At 35.6% G+C, this 12,500-nt stretch overlaps 1 protein-coding gene across 1 annotated transcript in view; it reads left to right on the top strand.

The window, feature by feature from the left end:
- The first annotated feature begins 4,630 nt into the window (after nucleotides 1-4,630).
- Nucleotides 4,631-12,500, top strand: part of LOC122255628 (U11/U12 small nuclear ribonucleoprotein 25 kDa protein) — a 7,941-nt gene continuing 71 nt past the window's right edge. The window contains exons 1-4 of the mRNA XM_043019832.2: nucleotides 4,631-4,771; nucleotides 6,338-6,636; nucleotides 7,387-7,536; nucleotides 12,076-12,500. The exon at nucleotides 12,076-12,500 is cut by the window's right edge and continues 71 nt beyond it. Coding sequence (XP_042875766.1) covers nucleotides 6,346-6,636; nucleotides 7,387-7,536; nucleotides 12,076-12,264 — 630 coding nt within the window. The 5' untranslated portion in view covers nucleotides 4,631-4,771; nucleotides 6,338-6,345 and the 3' untranslated portion in view covers nucleotides 12,265-12,500. The remainder of the gene's footprint in view (nucleotides 4,772-6,337; nucleotides 6,637-7,386; nucleotides 7,537-12,075) is intronic.

Below are 12,500 nucleotides of genomic sequence, written 5' to 3'. Positions count from 1 at the left end.
TTGCTTTACTTACTACTACACGAACAATAGATAAATATTCAAACTAATACAAGTTAATATAGAATTCAAGTGCTTAAGATGTGGTACTGAGCTAGGATATTAAATTGAATTGGGTATTTATTTTTATCCTTTTGGTAAGTATTCAGAATAGTGCTATGTCGAAGAATATCATGGTACTGTACTAAAGTACACTTATTTAAGCCAAGGAGCTGCTTGCAGTTAAAGCGTGTACAGAGTTATGAAGTATTATGGCTGTAATGGCACTACATTCAGAGCTACTGGGTTCCAAAGTCAGCCTAAACCTGCATTTTGTGATGGATTTATGGAAAAAAATATTGTTTGGACTAGTCTCTGCTACTTAGAGGGCAGAGAAAACACTTTCCCAGCATTGTAGACTGTCTGTCCTGACGGCTAGTTATTAGGTGCTCCATCTGCAATGGGTTAACCCATTCGTGCCGGATGACGTGCTGACACATTTCATGGTTTTTGCGTCAAATACCAGTAATGAGATATCTGGGCAAGGCCGGCGCTCAGGGTGAGTGAGCGGGCAGCCTAGGCTCGCGGCTTGTGCACCTGAGAATCTTGAGGCGTTAGGCTTATGCGTTCGAAAACCCTGGTATTACGACCATTCAAAGTCAGAATCGCCCTGGCATTTTTGCTATGTTAGCATCCCCCTACTCTCATTTTTTAAATAAAATTAATTTATTTCTGTCTAGTGTATTTTGAAAATATACTTACCTGCATGGCAGTTTGGATACTGTGTGGACCTCTAGTAATGACCAACAAATATCCACCTTGTAAATAACTGTTAGGATAGAGCTTCAACTGTTCCCTAATTAATAAAGTCTCCAGGGTTGATATAGATACTGCATTGCAACCTCCTTCAGCATTGCCTCTTTCTTCCATGCTAGCCTGACAGGGCAAGGGCCAAGGACCCTGAGGCTAGCACAAGGCTAAGTGATTGACTAATTCATGTTGGTATTGAATGCATTCAAATATGTGTGTGTGTGTGTGTGTGTGTGTGTGTGTGTGTGTGTGTGTGTGTGTGTGTGTGTGTGTGTGTGTGTGTGTGTGTGTGTGTGTGTGTGTGTGTGTGTGTGTGTGTGTGTGTGTGTGTGTATTTGTATGTGTATGTGTATGAGCTCCATTTATTGTTGCTAGCATATGTTCACCCTGTATGGATGGGAAGCTTTAACTACTTTGAGAGTTGATTGACGTCTTACTATGCTACAGTCAGGTCTTTGTTTGTAAGGTAGTACACTGGTAGCCCACTGATTTCATTCTTTATTTACTGTGCATCTGTGTTCCAACAGTCTTTATTCATGAAAGTACAAAAGAAAAGTATGTACCCTCATAAGGAAAGCTGTAGTTTAGCATGCACAGTGTGTAATTCTCCCATACCATCAAATGAACCTTAACAAAGGTTGTCTAAAACCCAAACTATCTATCACCCATTGGCAGGCATGGAAGGAACACAATATTTGCACGTGTATGGAATGGAAACTTTGATGGTTTATTATATACAAAATAAAGTATGTTTAGGACTTTGCTAGGTACTTAGTATAAACAGAGACAACATATGGGGAAAATAGTATTTAAGAACTGCTTTCACCATTAGCCTAAGTAAGCATAACTTTATTTCACTTTTTGTTTTTCGAGCTGATTTGAAATTATGTCTGCCATCACGTAAACCCTTGTTAATTTGTAAATAAAAGGGCATTTTGGCTGTGCCTGGACACCCAATCACCTGGCAAGATGGTCCGACAATGCCATGATGAGATGTTCATGTCACCCTGTGGGAAGACCAACCAAACCATGACATGAACATCACATCATTTAGCATTAAGGGTTAAATAGAATGTGATATGGGATAGGCTTATAAGGTTAGGTTTGGCTCTAGTAAGGAGAGGGCCCAGGTTGGTAACTTCACTGTTCATGTAAGGAATAAATTCCGCTGGAAAAATTTAAGCACCTATTGGAATATTTGTTAAAAATAAAGGAAGAATTTATTGTTTTTTAGGGGTTAACAGTGACTTCCATTGCCAGGAAATAGTTCTTAGTGTGCACAGAATAAATGTGCATAACTCCTGTTTTTTGGCATATGCACACCCAACCTTTCAAATGTTTACTGAGTCTATTTGTTGTGTAGTACAATTTTCCATCGTGGTAGAGACAGTTAGTAATAGACAAAAGATTTCTGAGAACTAGCTCCTAAAAAAATAGTAAGATTAGGTAAGAATTTACAAGAAAACATCATTTTATCACCAAAAGCCTTGGGTATCAGTTGCAGTATATTTACCATAATTTCTTTGTGTATCACCTTATTTCTGTATTGATATCCATACCATTCTTGGGCATTAACCTTCCTTTGGATCTCTTCCAAATAAATATGCTTCCAAGTTGTGAATCATATCCCCAGAAAGCCTTTTTCAAAGTTATTCCTCTCCACTGCAGATTTAGGGAGTTCAGAGTGTATAAGAATCATCTTTTCTTTAGAAATTATCCTTCCATAGTAGTGTTTTATGCTTTCTCTTATTTGGAAAATATGGAGTTCATTTATATTATTGTGATTCATAAACTAGGTTATTTTTTCAGAACATATGGTATGGCTTGCCCATTAGCTATTTTGTGAAGGAGATAAAATGCTAAAAAAAATGATGCAATACCATTATTTTTCTGTAAAAACTATTAGTGATATTGATTAACTTATCTGTAAGGAGCTCATAATACTAGGTATTTAAACAATTTCCAGGTGTGACTTGGTATGGCAAGTGTACGTTCTCTTGCTCGAGTAGCTGCCATTGGAGGCGTTGTGGTTCTTAGTAGTGGATACTATTTCAAGCTTCGCATTCAGGATAATATCAAGCAGTCTGAATATTTCAAGGAGAGTCTAAAGATTCTGAGGTCACACAGAGGTGAGTTCTGATTAATTCATATAGTTTCTGTTTAACACAGTACTCTTGTTTTTGAAAAAAAAGTGATTTTACTCCAATTTAGAAGGAATTCAAGTAGAACTAATCTGGTAGGTTGCATCTACTTTGAAACCATGGTTTGCTGGGGGAATTCAAATTTAGAATCAGATTATCTCTCTCTTTCTCTCTCTCTCTCTCTCTCTCTCTCTCTCTCTCTCTCTCTCTCTCTCTCTCTCTCTCTCTCTCTCTCTCTCTCTCTCTCTCTCTCTCTCTCTCTCTCTCTCTCTCTCTCTCTCTCTCTCTCTCTCTCTCTCTTTTGCTCTCGCTCATTCATTCACACACACACACACGCACACACACACGCACGCACGCACGCACGCACTCACTCACTCACTCACTCACACTCACTCACTCACTCACTCACTCACTCACTCACTCACTCACTCACTCACTCACTCACTCACTCACTCACACACACACACACACACACACACACACACACACACACACACACACACACACACACACACACACACACACACACACACACACACACACACACACACACACACACACACACACACACACACACACACACACACACACACACACACACACACACACACACACACACACACACACACACACACTTTTGCATGCTTTATCTTGCTCTCTCTTTCTCTTTATCTCTATCTCTTGCTTTCTCTTTCTCTCAGTTATAATCTCTTTCTTTCTCTTTCTCTCAGTTATAATCTCTTTCTTTCTCCCTACCCCCTTCTCTCTCTCTGCCTCTCCTCTCCATTCCTCTCTCTTCTCTTCTCCCCTCTTCTTTCTCTTTTCCTCTACTTTCTTCTCTCTTCTTTTCTCTTCTTTTCTCTTCTTTCCTCTTCTCTTCTCTCTTCTCTTCTCTTCTCATCTCTTCTCTTCTCTTCTCTTTTCTTCTCTTTTAAAGTTTCTTCTCTTCTAATTTCTTTGTTTTTTTCTTCTCCTCTCTTCTCTTCTCTTCTCTTCTCTTCTCTTTCCTCCCCTCTTTTCTCCATCATTATAGTGATTGTTATTATTGTTTTAATTATTATTGTTATTATTATTTTTTTTTTTTCTTTTCTTTTCTTTTCTTTTTTTTTTGTTATCATTATTATTATCATTGTCATTGCTGTTGTTGCTTTTTTCATCATTAATATTATTGCAAGTACTTATGATTTTTTTTATTAGAAGCTGTTTTTTACCTGTCCATTGTTACAAACTACTGATGGTTTCTCAGGAGTCGCACATTTGATGGGAGAGCCTATAAGAGACGGAAGCTTGGATCTTGGAGACAGTGCCAATAATTTTTGCACTGGGAAGGAAGCGAAGTTTCAGGTAAGGTTTGCTCCCTTTCCTCTTTTTTCTATATTTTGTATGTATGCATTCGTGCCCCTGTGTGTTGCTTATACATTTCTTTTGTTTTCCCTTTGTTTCATGAATTGATTGTAAATGTGTTTCATGAATTTAAACCTGTGCTTTTCAGAATTTCTTTGGAAAGGTTGGGCACAAAGCTTGATTAAGTGACTTTTTTTCTTTTTTTTCTTAGTTAGTCTTCATACCATTCACGCTTTATTTGATTGTAGTTGCAGTAGATAAATGCTAAGATGAACATCATTCAATTTTCCTCACTAGGTACCAGTCAAAGGATCCAAATTATCCGGAACCCTGTACCTGTTTGCATCACGTCCTGATTACGGGCTGCAGTGGAATGTAGACAGACTTGAGCTAGGCTTGAAGGATGAGCCGGATAAAAGGATCCTTCTCCATAACTCTAATCAGCAGACTGTGAGCGATTAAATTGAGTGGGATACAGTTTTTTCATCTTGTCATAAAAGGTAGTTTTTTTGTTGTTTATTTTAATTCTTTTCCTTGTGTTATAGTTGTAGTTATAGATAAGATTAGTTGGTGATTAACTGAAAAGATATTTGAAGAGATATTTCAACTTTTATATTTTTGCCAAAATGTCCATCCAGGTAGACTTAAAAAAAAAAGAAAGAAAAAAATCTCCTCTTTCTTTTGTTTTGCTAAAGAGTCCATTTATGACAATAGGATAAGGAAAAAAAAGCAAGAGTTGCCTTACTTTGTTCAAAATTACATTTGGACATGTTAGCCTTAACCTACTGGGGCATGGTATGAGTCAACTGACTTAGGACTTCCCCCATACTCCCATTCATATTCCCATATTTGTATGACTTAACCATGCACAGTGGCTGTATTCTTAACCCCTTCACTACGGGCAGTAGAAGACGCTCCCAACGCCACATCCGGGCTGCTGGTGCATGCCAAATTTTAAACGTCGCTATTGAATATGACAAGTTTTAAGCCAAAACCTCAACATAATCATCATGTGTTATATATCAAAATATGCATAGTTAACCTCTTCCCCCATATGCATGTGACAGGTTATTTACATGGGTTGGGAGGAAGATGGAAAGAGTGACCTTGGTGGGAGGCCTCAATCAGATGACCAAAGAAAACGGTTGAAGTATTATGGTAAACTAATCATAATAAGTTTTATATTTTTACATAATGTTCCATAAATAAATAATAAAATGATTGCTAGCAGGGCGCATCGGTACCTCCCCTGGTATAAGCCATTCCCACTCTTATGTAATAATAATGAAAGTCAAGTAATCCATCGTATCATATATGACCTCTATTCTGAAAGATCTCGCGCAGTATCCAGAAGAAAGAAAACTTAATTCCAACAGAACTCAGCCATGACGCAGTATGCGCGTCCTTGGGTTTGTCACGAGCACTGTGAGATCGCAGTATACACGTCCTCGTAGTGAAGGGGTTAACAATTTATAAATCATACCAATTTTATTGTCTTGTAATGAGCTTTGAAAAAAAAAAAAGTTCATGTCACTGTCAGCAACCTTGGAGCAAGTCCTCAAACCAGAAGGGGTCTCAGGGTCACAGGGTGTAATTCTTGTATACATATCTCATACACACATATCTGGGTTTCTTTTTGGCAAATATAGGAAAGGTATGCATGAGAATGTCTAACTTCAAAAAGCTAGCAATGTACTTGATGTGTTTTAACATTATGCCCTCCTTAGAAACATGGATTCATGCAAGATTACAAAGCATATATACCATCAGTTAAGATTTGGAATGGCACCTTTTTTTTGCACAATCATCTTAATTATCAGAATTACATACTAAAGCAATATTACAGAACATATTTAAGTCGGTTAATACCCAAGGAGTCACCTGACTGGTCACAGATGTAAAGGGACTTTAGTGCTTGGTTGATAAATTCATAATTGATGCCAGACATTCCCATGCATTTCTGTCTGCTAATAACCAGGAAAATACAGAGATGAATTATCTTGTATAGATGACTGTGGACCAACTATCAGCAAGTTTAAAAAGGAAATGTTTTTTATTCCAAACAGGTGAAGACATGGAAGTTAACAGAGATGACAGCAGAGATCAGCATTCCCTCCCTGATGCTGAGGATATGAGGGCAGGAGCTTCTAATGTCACATTAAATGAAGCAGATGTCACAAATCCTACAGACAAAGAGTCACATCAATTCTCTGATGAAGGAGTGCAGCCACAGCAGACAGAATCCATGGATTCTGAAACTCTTTCTCATGCTGAGCTCAAAAAGTTCTTTCAAGAAGCTCTTTGTCAGCTTCTTAAAAAGGACCCTGTACTGAATGATCTTCATCCACAAGTAACACTAGAAGAGGTGAGTGATAACTTTTGTGTACATTTAGTTACAATATCATATTATTATTATTATTATTATTATTATCATTATTATTATTATTATTATTATTATTATTATTATTATTATTATATATATTATATATATATATATATATATATATATATATATATATATATATATATATATATATACATATATATACATATATATATATATATATATATATTTTTTTTTTTTTTTTAATTATTATTATTACTATTTTTACTTGTTATCCAGGATAATGAGGAATGCAAAATTATGCATCATATAATTTATTTATTTATTTATTTTTTTAGTCCTCCTTTTCCTTTTTCTTTTTTTTCTGATAAGCCAATTTATAGATAATGTAGAATGTATAGTTTCTTAACAAGTCACCTCATCTTGGTTCACTGGAGTACCAAATGGAGTCTGTTTTGCTGCATGTAGATGCACCCAAGGCCAAACCATGAATTGTATTATTTTTTAAATCAGCATAAAAATATTGTACTCTGACCCATGGATATGGATGGTATACTGCACTCAACAAAGTAATACTATTTCTGTGAGATGTAATGGACCGCTGTTAAGCCATTACTTATGGATCATGGCAGATGTGCCACATATCCCAAGGAAGGCATCACGAAGGGGAAGGTACAGTCTATTGCCATAACACGAGTAATCAGGCAAGGCATAAGGTGTATTAGTATCATGGAGAAATATATTTTACCTCTGCCCTATTTTTGCTTTCAGGTCAATGCCTTAATTGAATTAGAACATGGAAGAGCAATGAAAGTGTATGTTGAAAAAGCTGATGGAGGATTCTGGAGTGTAGTTGTGCCACGGGAAGCAACTGTCCATGATCTGAAGAAGGCACTGAAAAATCATGTTGCTCTCATGTTGGTAAGTAACATCAACCATTATCATATAATGTATTCAAATGTTATGTTGAAAATGCTTCAGTTTACTGACTCAGTTTATTATTGGAAATGCTAAGGATAATCAGCAAAAAATGTTATTGCTAACTAAGGAAAGATGAAAATTTACTATGATTTGCAATAGATTAAGGAAGCCCTTCATACAACAGGTAAATATGTGCATATGTATGTAATTTATTAACTATGTGTACTTATATTTGTGATAAGGATATTGAAAATGAAATACAACTAGATGAATGTCATTCTCATGACAAAAATAGTATAGACATTTTTCTATGACTATTTTGATAGTAAATATTGAAACTAAAAAACACCATCTGAGGTAAAGAAGGTTCCCTCAATACGTATGTTAGAGATGTCTGTCAGAACAATAAATTTTTTGGACCAGGTCTCTTGTTTTTAAATGGCGAAATTAGTTTTGGCCATTGTTAAGGTCATCACAAATTATGATTAAGCCAGCTGGAAGTATTAATTATTAAGTATGCAAGCTATGACTATGGTTTGGTGATCAGGATTCACCTTGAAAGAATATGATTGTTCTTTATAGATTTAAGTATTTTTACATTTCTACAGCAAAGGAAATCAGAATAACAGAATATGTTTTTTGTTCATTGTATGCATAAAATACTGTATGATATATTAGATAAATTCTGTATCTAGCATAAAAATAAGAGAAAGAAATAAAGAGACTGGAATATAAGAAGCAAAATTCTTAGTTCTCCTCCTGAGGCAGTAATTTTATGAGAAATTGTATAATTATTAGGCTAGAAAAGATCATAGAATTCTAGGAAAGAGTTGGAATTTTGTGAAATTTAACCATTTTATAGGATTGCCAATTGTGATCTTTGAGCATATAATTTTTAACCCATTCGCGCCGGGACGATTATTTGCCTGATACTGCTCCCTCCGTGAAGATGATAAGCACACACAGTCTACAATTGCTGGATCTCTCCTGGCGCAATACCTCGCTACATCTCTCAGAGCGCTCTACACCCGCCCGATTTTACAGAATGCTGAGGGCTTTATGTTTTTATTTATTATTATTATTATTTTTTTTTTAATAAGCCACAAAATGTGTCTATAGAATTGCAAGTGGAATAAGTATAAACATAAGTAAGTATGTAAAACATAAATTTAGAGTGAGTGATTATGACACGATATGACGTCATCTCGCAGGAGCAAAATATTCCCATGACGTGGTAGCATGTCATCTGGCATGAATGGGTTAAAATAGGCACATAAAGAAATTGCAAAGATGAGCAATAGTAGGATGAAATATCATCTTCATATTACATTTGGAAGAAAGTTTTATGTGGCAACAAGCAACAGCAGTGATTTTAACCCATTGGTCACGGTTTTAATAAAATATGCATGCAGTCATGTGGCATGTTTATGTTGTATGGCATGGTGCCATCCACATCTACGATCGACACTGCCTTGGCAGCAAATCATGCCATCTGTTGTTAATGGGTTAATACATTATTAGGTATTCCCATGAAAATTGTATTTGCCTTAACCAATCAAATTCAGCCTTTTGTGTACACAAAGATGAGAGACTAAATTTTAAGCTGTACCAGGTCTTACACAAGATTTGTTTTACAAATTCAGTATGTTTAGAGGAAAAAGGTAAAGACAATATAAAAACACGTTATTATTATTATCATCGTCATTATTATTAGTATTGGTAGTAGAAGCAATACAGTATTTTCACCAGTCAGATAATAAATTTCATTTAGAAGTAAACAGAGCCCATTATAGGATTATCTTTAAAGTTCAGGAAAAGATGGTAGCAATGCAAGATTAAAGTTGGCCATTTGGACAGAGATAACATTCCCCTTTTGCATATTCCAGTACAAGGCAACACATAAACCAAGTAGTCAGGTTTTGCTCTGCCATTACTTCATTGATCTCCCTTGGCCTGGTACACAAAATTTTCTTTTAGTTCTTGTGTATTTAGACATTGTGGTAATCCAATCCTTCCTGTTGCCAGACCTAGGAAGCGTGCTGGATGCTTGATCGGTCTTGCTATAAGGGAACCATCCTACAATGATCTCAAAGATTGAATGAAATTGCCTCTAAAACATTTTTTTACAGATTTTTTTTTTTTTTTTCATTTCTTTTTTACTTGAAAATATTAATTGTTTTTGGAAAAATTTTTGGTTTGGGGTTTCTTTGGGGTTTTACCCCCAAAAAAAAAAAGAAAAAAAATTATATATTAAAAAATTAGGCTTCCAGCTTAATTGTATATTTTAATTATTCAGGATATATGTAAGTATGGAAATCTTCAAGTTAAGAAAAATGATGAAAAAAAAAAAAGGAAAAAAAAAAAAAACAATCCAATTTATTGTCTTTCAATGGAAGAAAAAAAGTTTGTGTAAGTGTTGTTGGTGAAGAGAGAAAGAAGAGGGAAGAAAATAGAATATCAATCTGCATGTACACCCCATCAAAAATCATCACATGGGTACCACAGTAGAATACCACAAAAAGGAAATGCTTGTTCCAGAAAACTTATATATGTGTGTTTATATAGACATGTACATGTGAGCATGTAGATGGGAGGGAGGGAGGGAGGGAGGAGGGAGGAGGGAGGGAGGGAGGGAGGGAGGGAGGGAGGGAGGGAGGAGGAGGGAGGAGGGAGGGAGGGAGGGGGAGGGGGAGGGAGGAGGGAGGGAGGGAGGGAGGGAGGGGGAGGGAGGAGGGAGGGAGGGAGGGAGGAGGAGGGAGGGAGGGAGAAAGGGAGGGAGAGAGGAAGGAAGGAAGGAATAGATAGATAGGAATGGATAGAGAATGATATATGGATAGATGAGGGAGGAAGGAGGAGAGAGGAAAGAGAGGGAGGGAGGAATGAATGGATGGATGAGGTGAGGGAGGGAGGAGGAAAGAGGGGGAGGGAGGAATGGAGGGATGGATGGATGGATGGATGGATGAGGGAGAAAGGATAGAGAGAGAGATTGGGTGTGGATGTTGGTGGATGTTTTTTTTTGTTTGTTCTTTTTTAGATTTTAAGTTACTAGAGCTTATGTATTATTAATTAACATATCCTTGGGATTCTTATGTCACAAGAAAGTCATGATCAAGTCATATCTAAAAGATTGTCTTTACTAGAGAATTGTAATGTTAATTTTTATTTTCAAAATTATTAATGATCAGTCATTTTGACTGAAAATATCCTTATAACAGGTTACTTTTGACATATTCCAACTCATTTCACTGAGTGATGTCATAATAAAACTTCAACACAAGGTAATCATATATATAGCATACAGTAAAATGTACAAGCAAATTTTACGGTACTTTTAAACCACTTTCATAACCACTTGGATAATTCTTGAGTTAGGACCAGTCTTAACTCAATATCAGTATCCCCAAGCCAAATCAGGCTGAATAGTCCCCAAAACCACAACTTTGGTTCGGGAGCCTTGTTGGTAAAGGGATATTTCACTCCATTGTTTCTGAGTTCTGATCACTGGGTCCCTCTTCATTCTTTTGGAATCCTGGAGTCACATATTATATTATATCATATTTAGGAGATTTAGATTAATGTACTCAGGTGATTCATGGGCAATACTAATTGTATTTTAATTTGATTTTCTGTATGTGAGGAAAATGGGGAGGCATAGTCTGTTTATTTATTTAATTTTTCATCATAATTAGTTTTGTTCTTTTGGTCATCAGGATTAGTAGAGAGTTAATGAATTGGTAATGAAAAATAAAGTAACATTGCAAATCTATTTCACTTGATATAGCAGAATTTTTTTGCACTATTATTTTATCATGTAGTTATTGCAAAATACTTGGGAGAAAATATGAAAAAGAAATCAATATTATATATTTAGGTAAAGCAGGAGAATGTTTATATATAAAATTACATTTTTAAGCCCTTAGGACTTTTTGATGTATGCATATTTGATGGCATATCAAGATTATTTAAAGTCAAATACTGTAAAATGTATTGGAAGCTGCCATTAGTGGTCTTTGTTGTAAATGGTTTAAACATATTATATAATTTAAGTTGTAACAATAATAGTTGAAAAGCCATTACTAACCATAGTTAAGAAGATGCATTACTACAATTTACAAAGAAATGTGCCAATTGAAAAGATAGCAGGGGGAGGGGGGGGGCATAGAGGGAGAGTGATGGGGAGAAGGGGCATGAATGGGGCAAAGAAGACATGATCTGCCAAAACAAATGCAATGGGGATTGGATCATCAAGGTAGCTTATCTTCTTAACTAAATAGAAATAGATATTACCAGAAATCTTTTTCTTCCTTTTTCTTTTCTTTTCTTTTCTTTTCTTTCCCCAATATGCTTTCATATTAATGTACAGTCTTGTTTATATTTAATATGTGACCATTGTAATAATGCAAAATATGCATGGGATTATACTTATCTTTCAATTTCTGGTCAGTAAGGAAATTAACTTCTCATTGATAAATAATTATAGACCTGTTTTACTCTGCTAAGTTTGTATATTTAACACAATTATTGTTTGATACTTTTCAGACCAGGAAAGGAGCCAAAAAGAAAATAAACTGGAAGTACATTTGGAAAACATATTGGCTGTGCCACGAGGGAGAGAAAATGACAGATGATTGGAAGAAACTCCTGGAACTTGGAGTGAAAAATAAAAGTAGTCTAACATTTTTAAAGAGACTAAGGGAACGGCACAAATCTGGTCGGAAGTTCAGGTAAAGCAGCTGAACTTAGCTGAATGTATCACCTCATTGTATTTTGTGACTGAAAGTGAGAGTTATAAGATTTGTACATAAAAATTGGCTACTTAAAAGTAAGGATGCAAGTATGATCAAGCTATGAATATGTTTATTTATGACATTGTTTGTATTAATGGTGCAGGTATCTTTTCACCCATTTTTTAAAAACAATATTGCAATTTTCTTATTAATCATTTTTTTTTTTATCCTAAATTT

This window comes from Penaeus japonicus, unplaced genomic scaffold (genome assembly GCF_977035675.1).
Source record: "Penaeus japonicus unplaced genomic scaffold, GWHDUDI00000001_assembly GWHDUDI00000028, whole genome shotgun sequence".
Classification (NCBI taxonomy): Eukaryota; Metazoa; Arthropoda; class Malacostraca; order Decapoda; family Penaeidae; genus Penaeus; species Penaeus japonicus.
The sequence above is the reverse complement of the archived record's forward strand: the minus strand, read 5'-3'. Positions and strand labels throughout refer to the sequence as shown.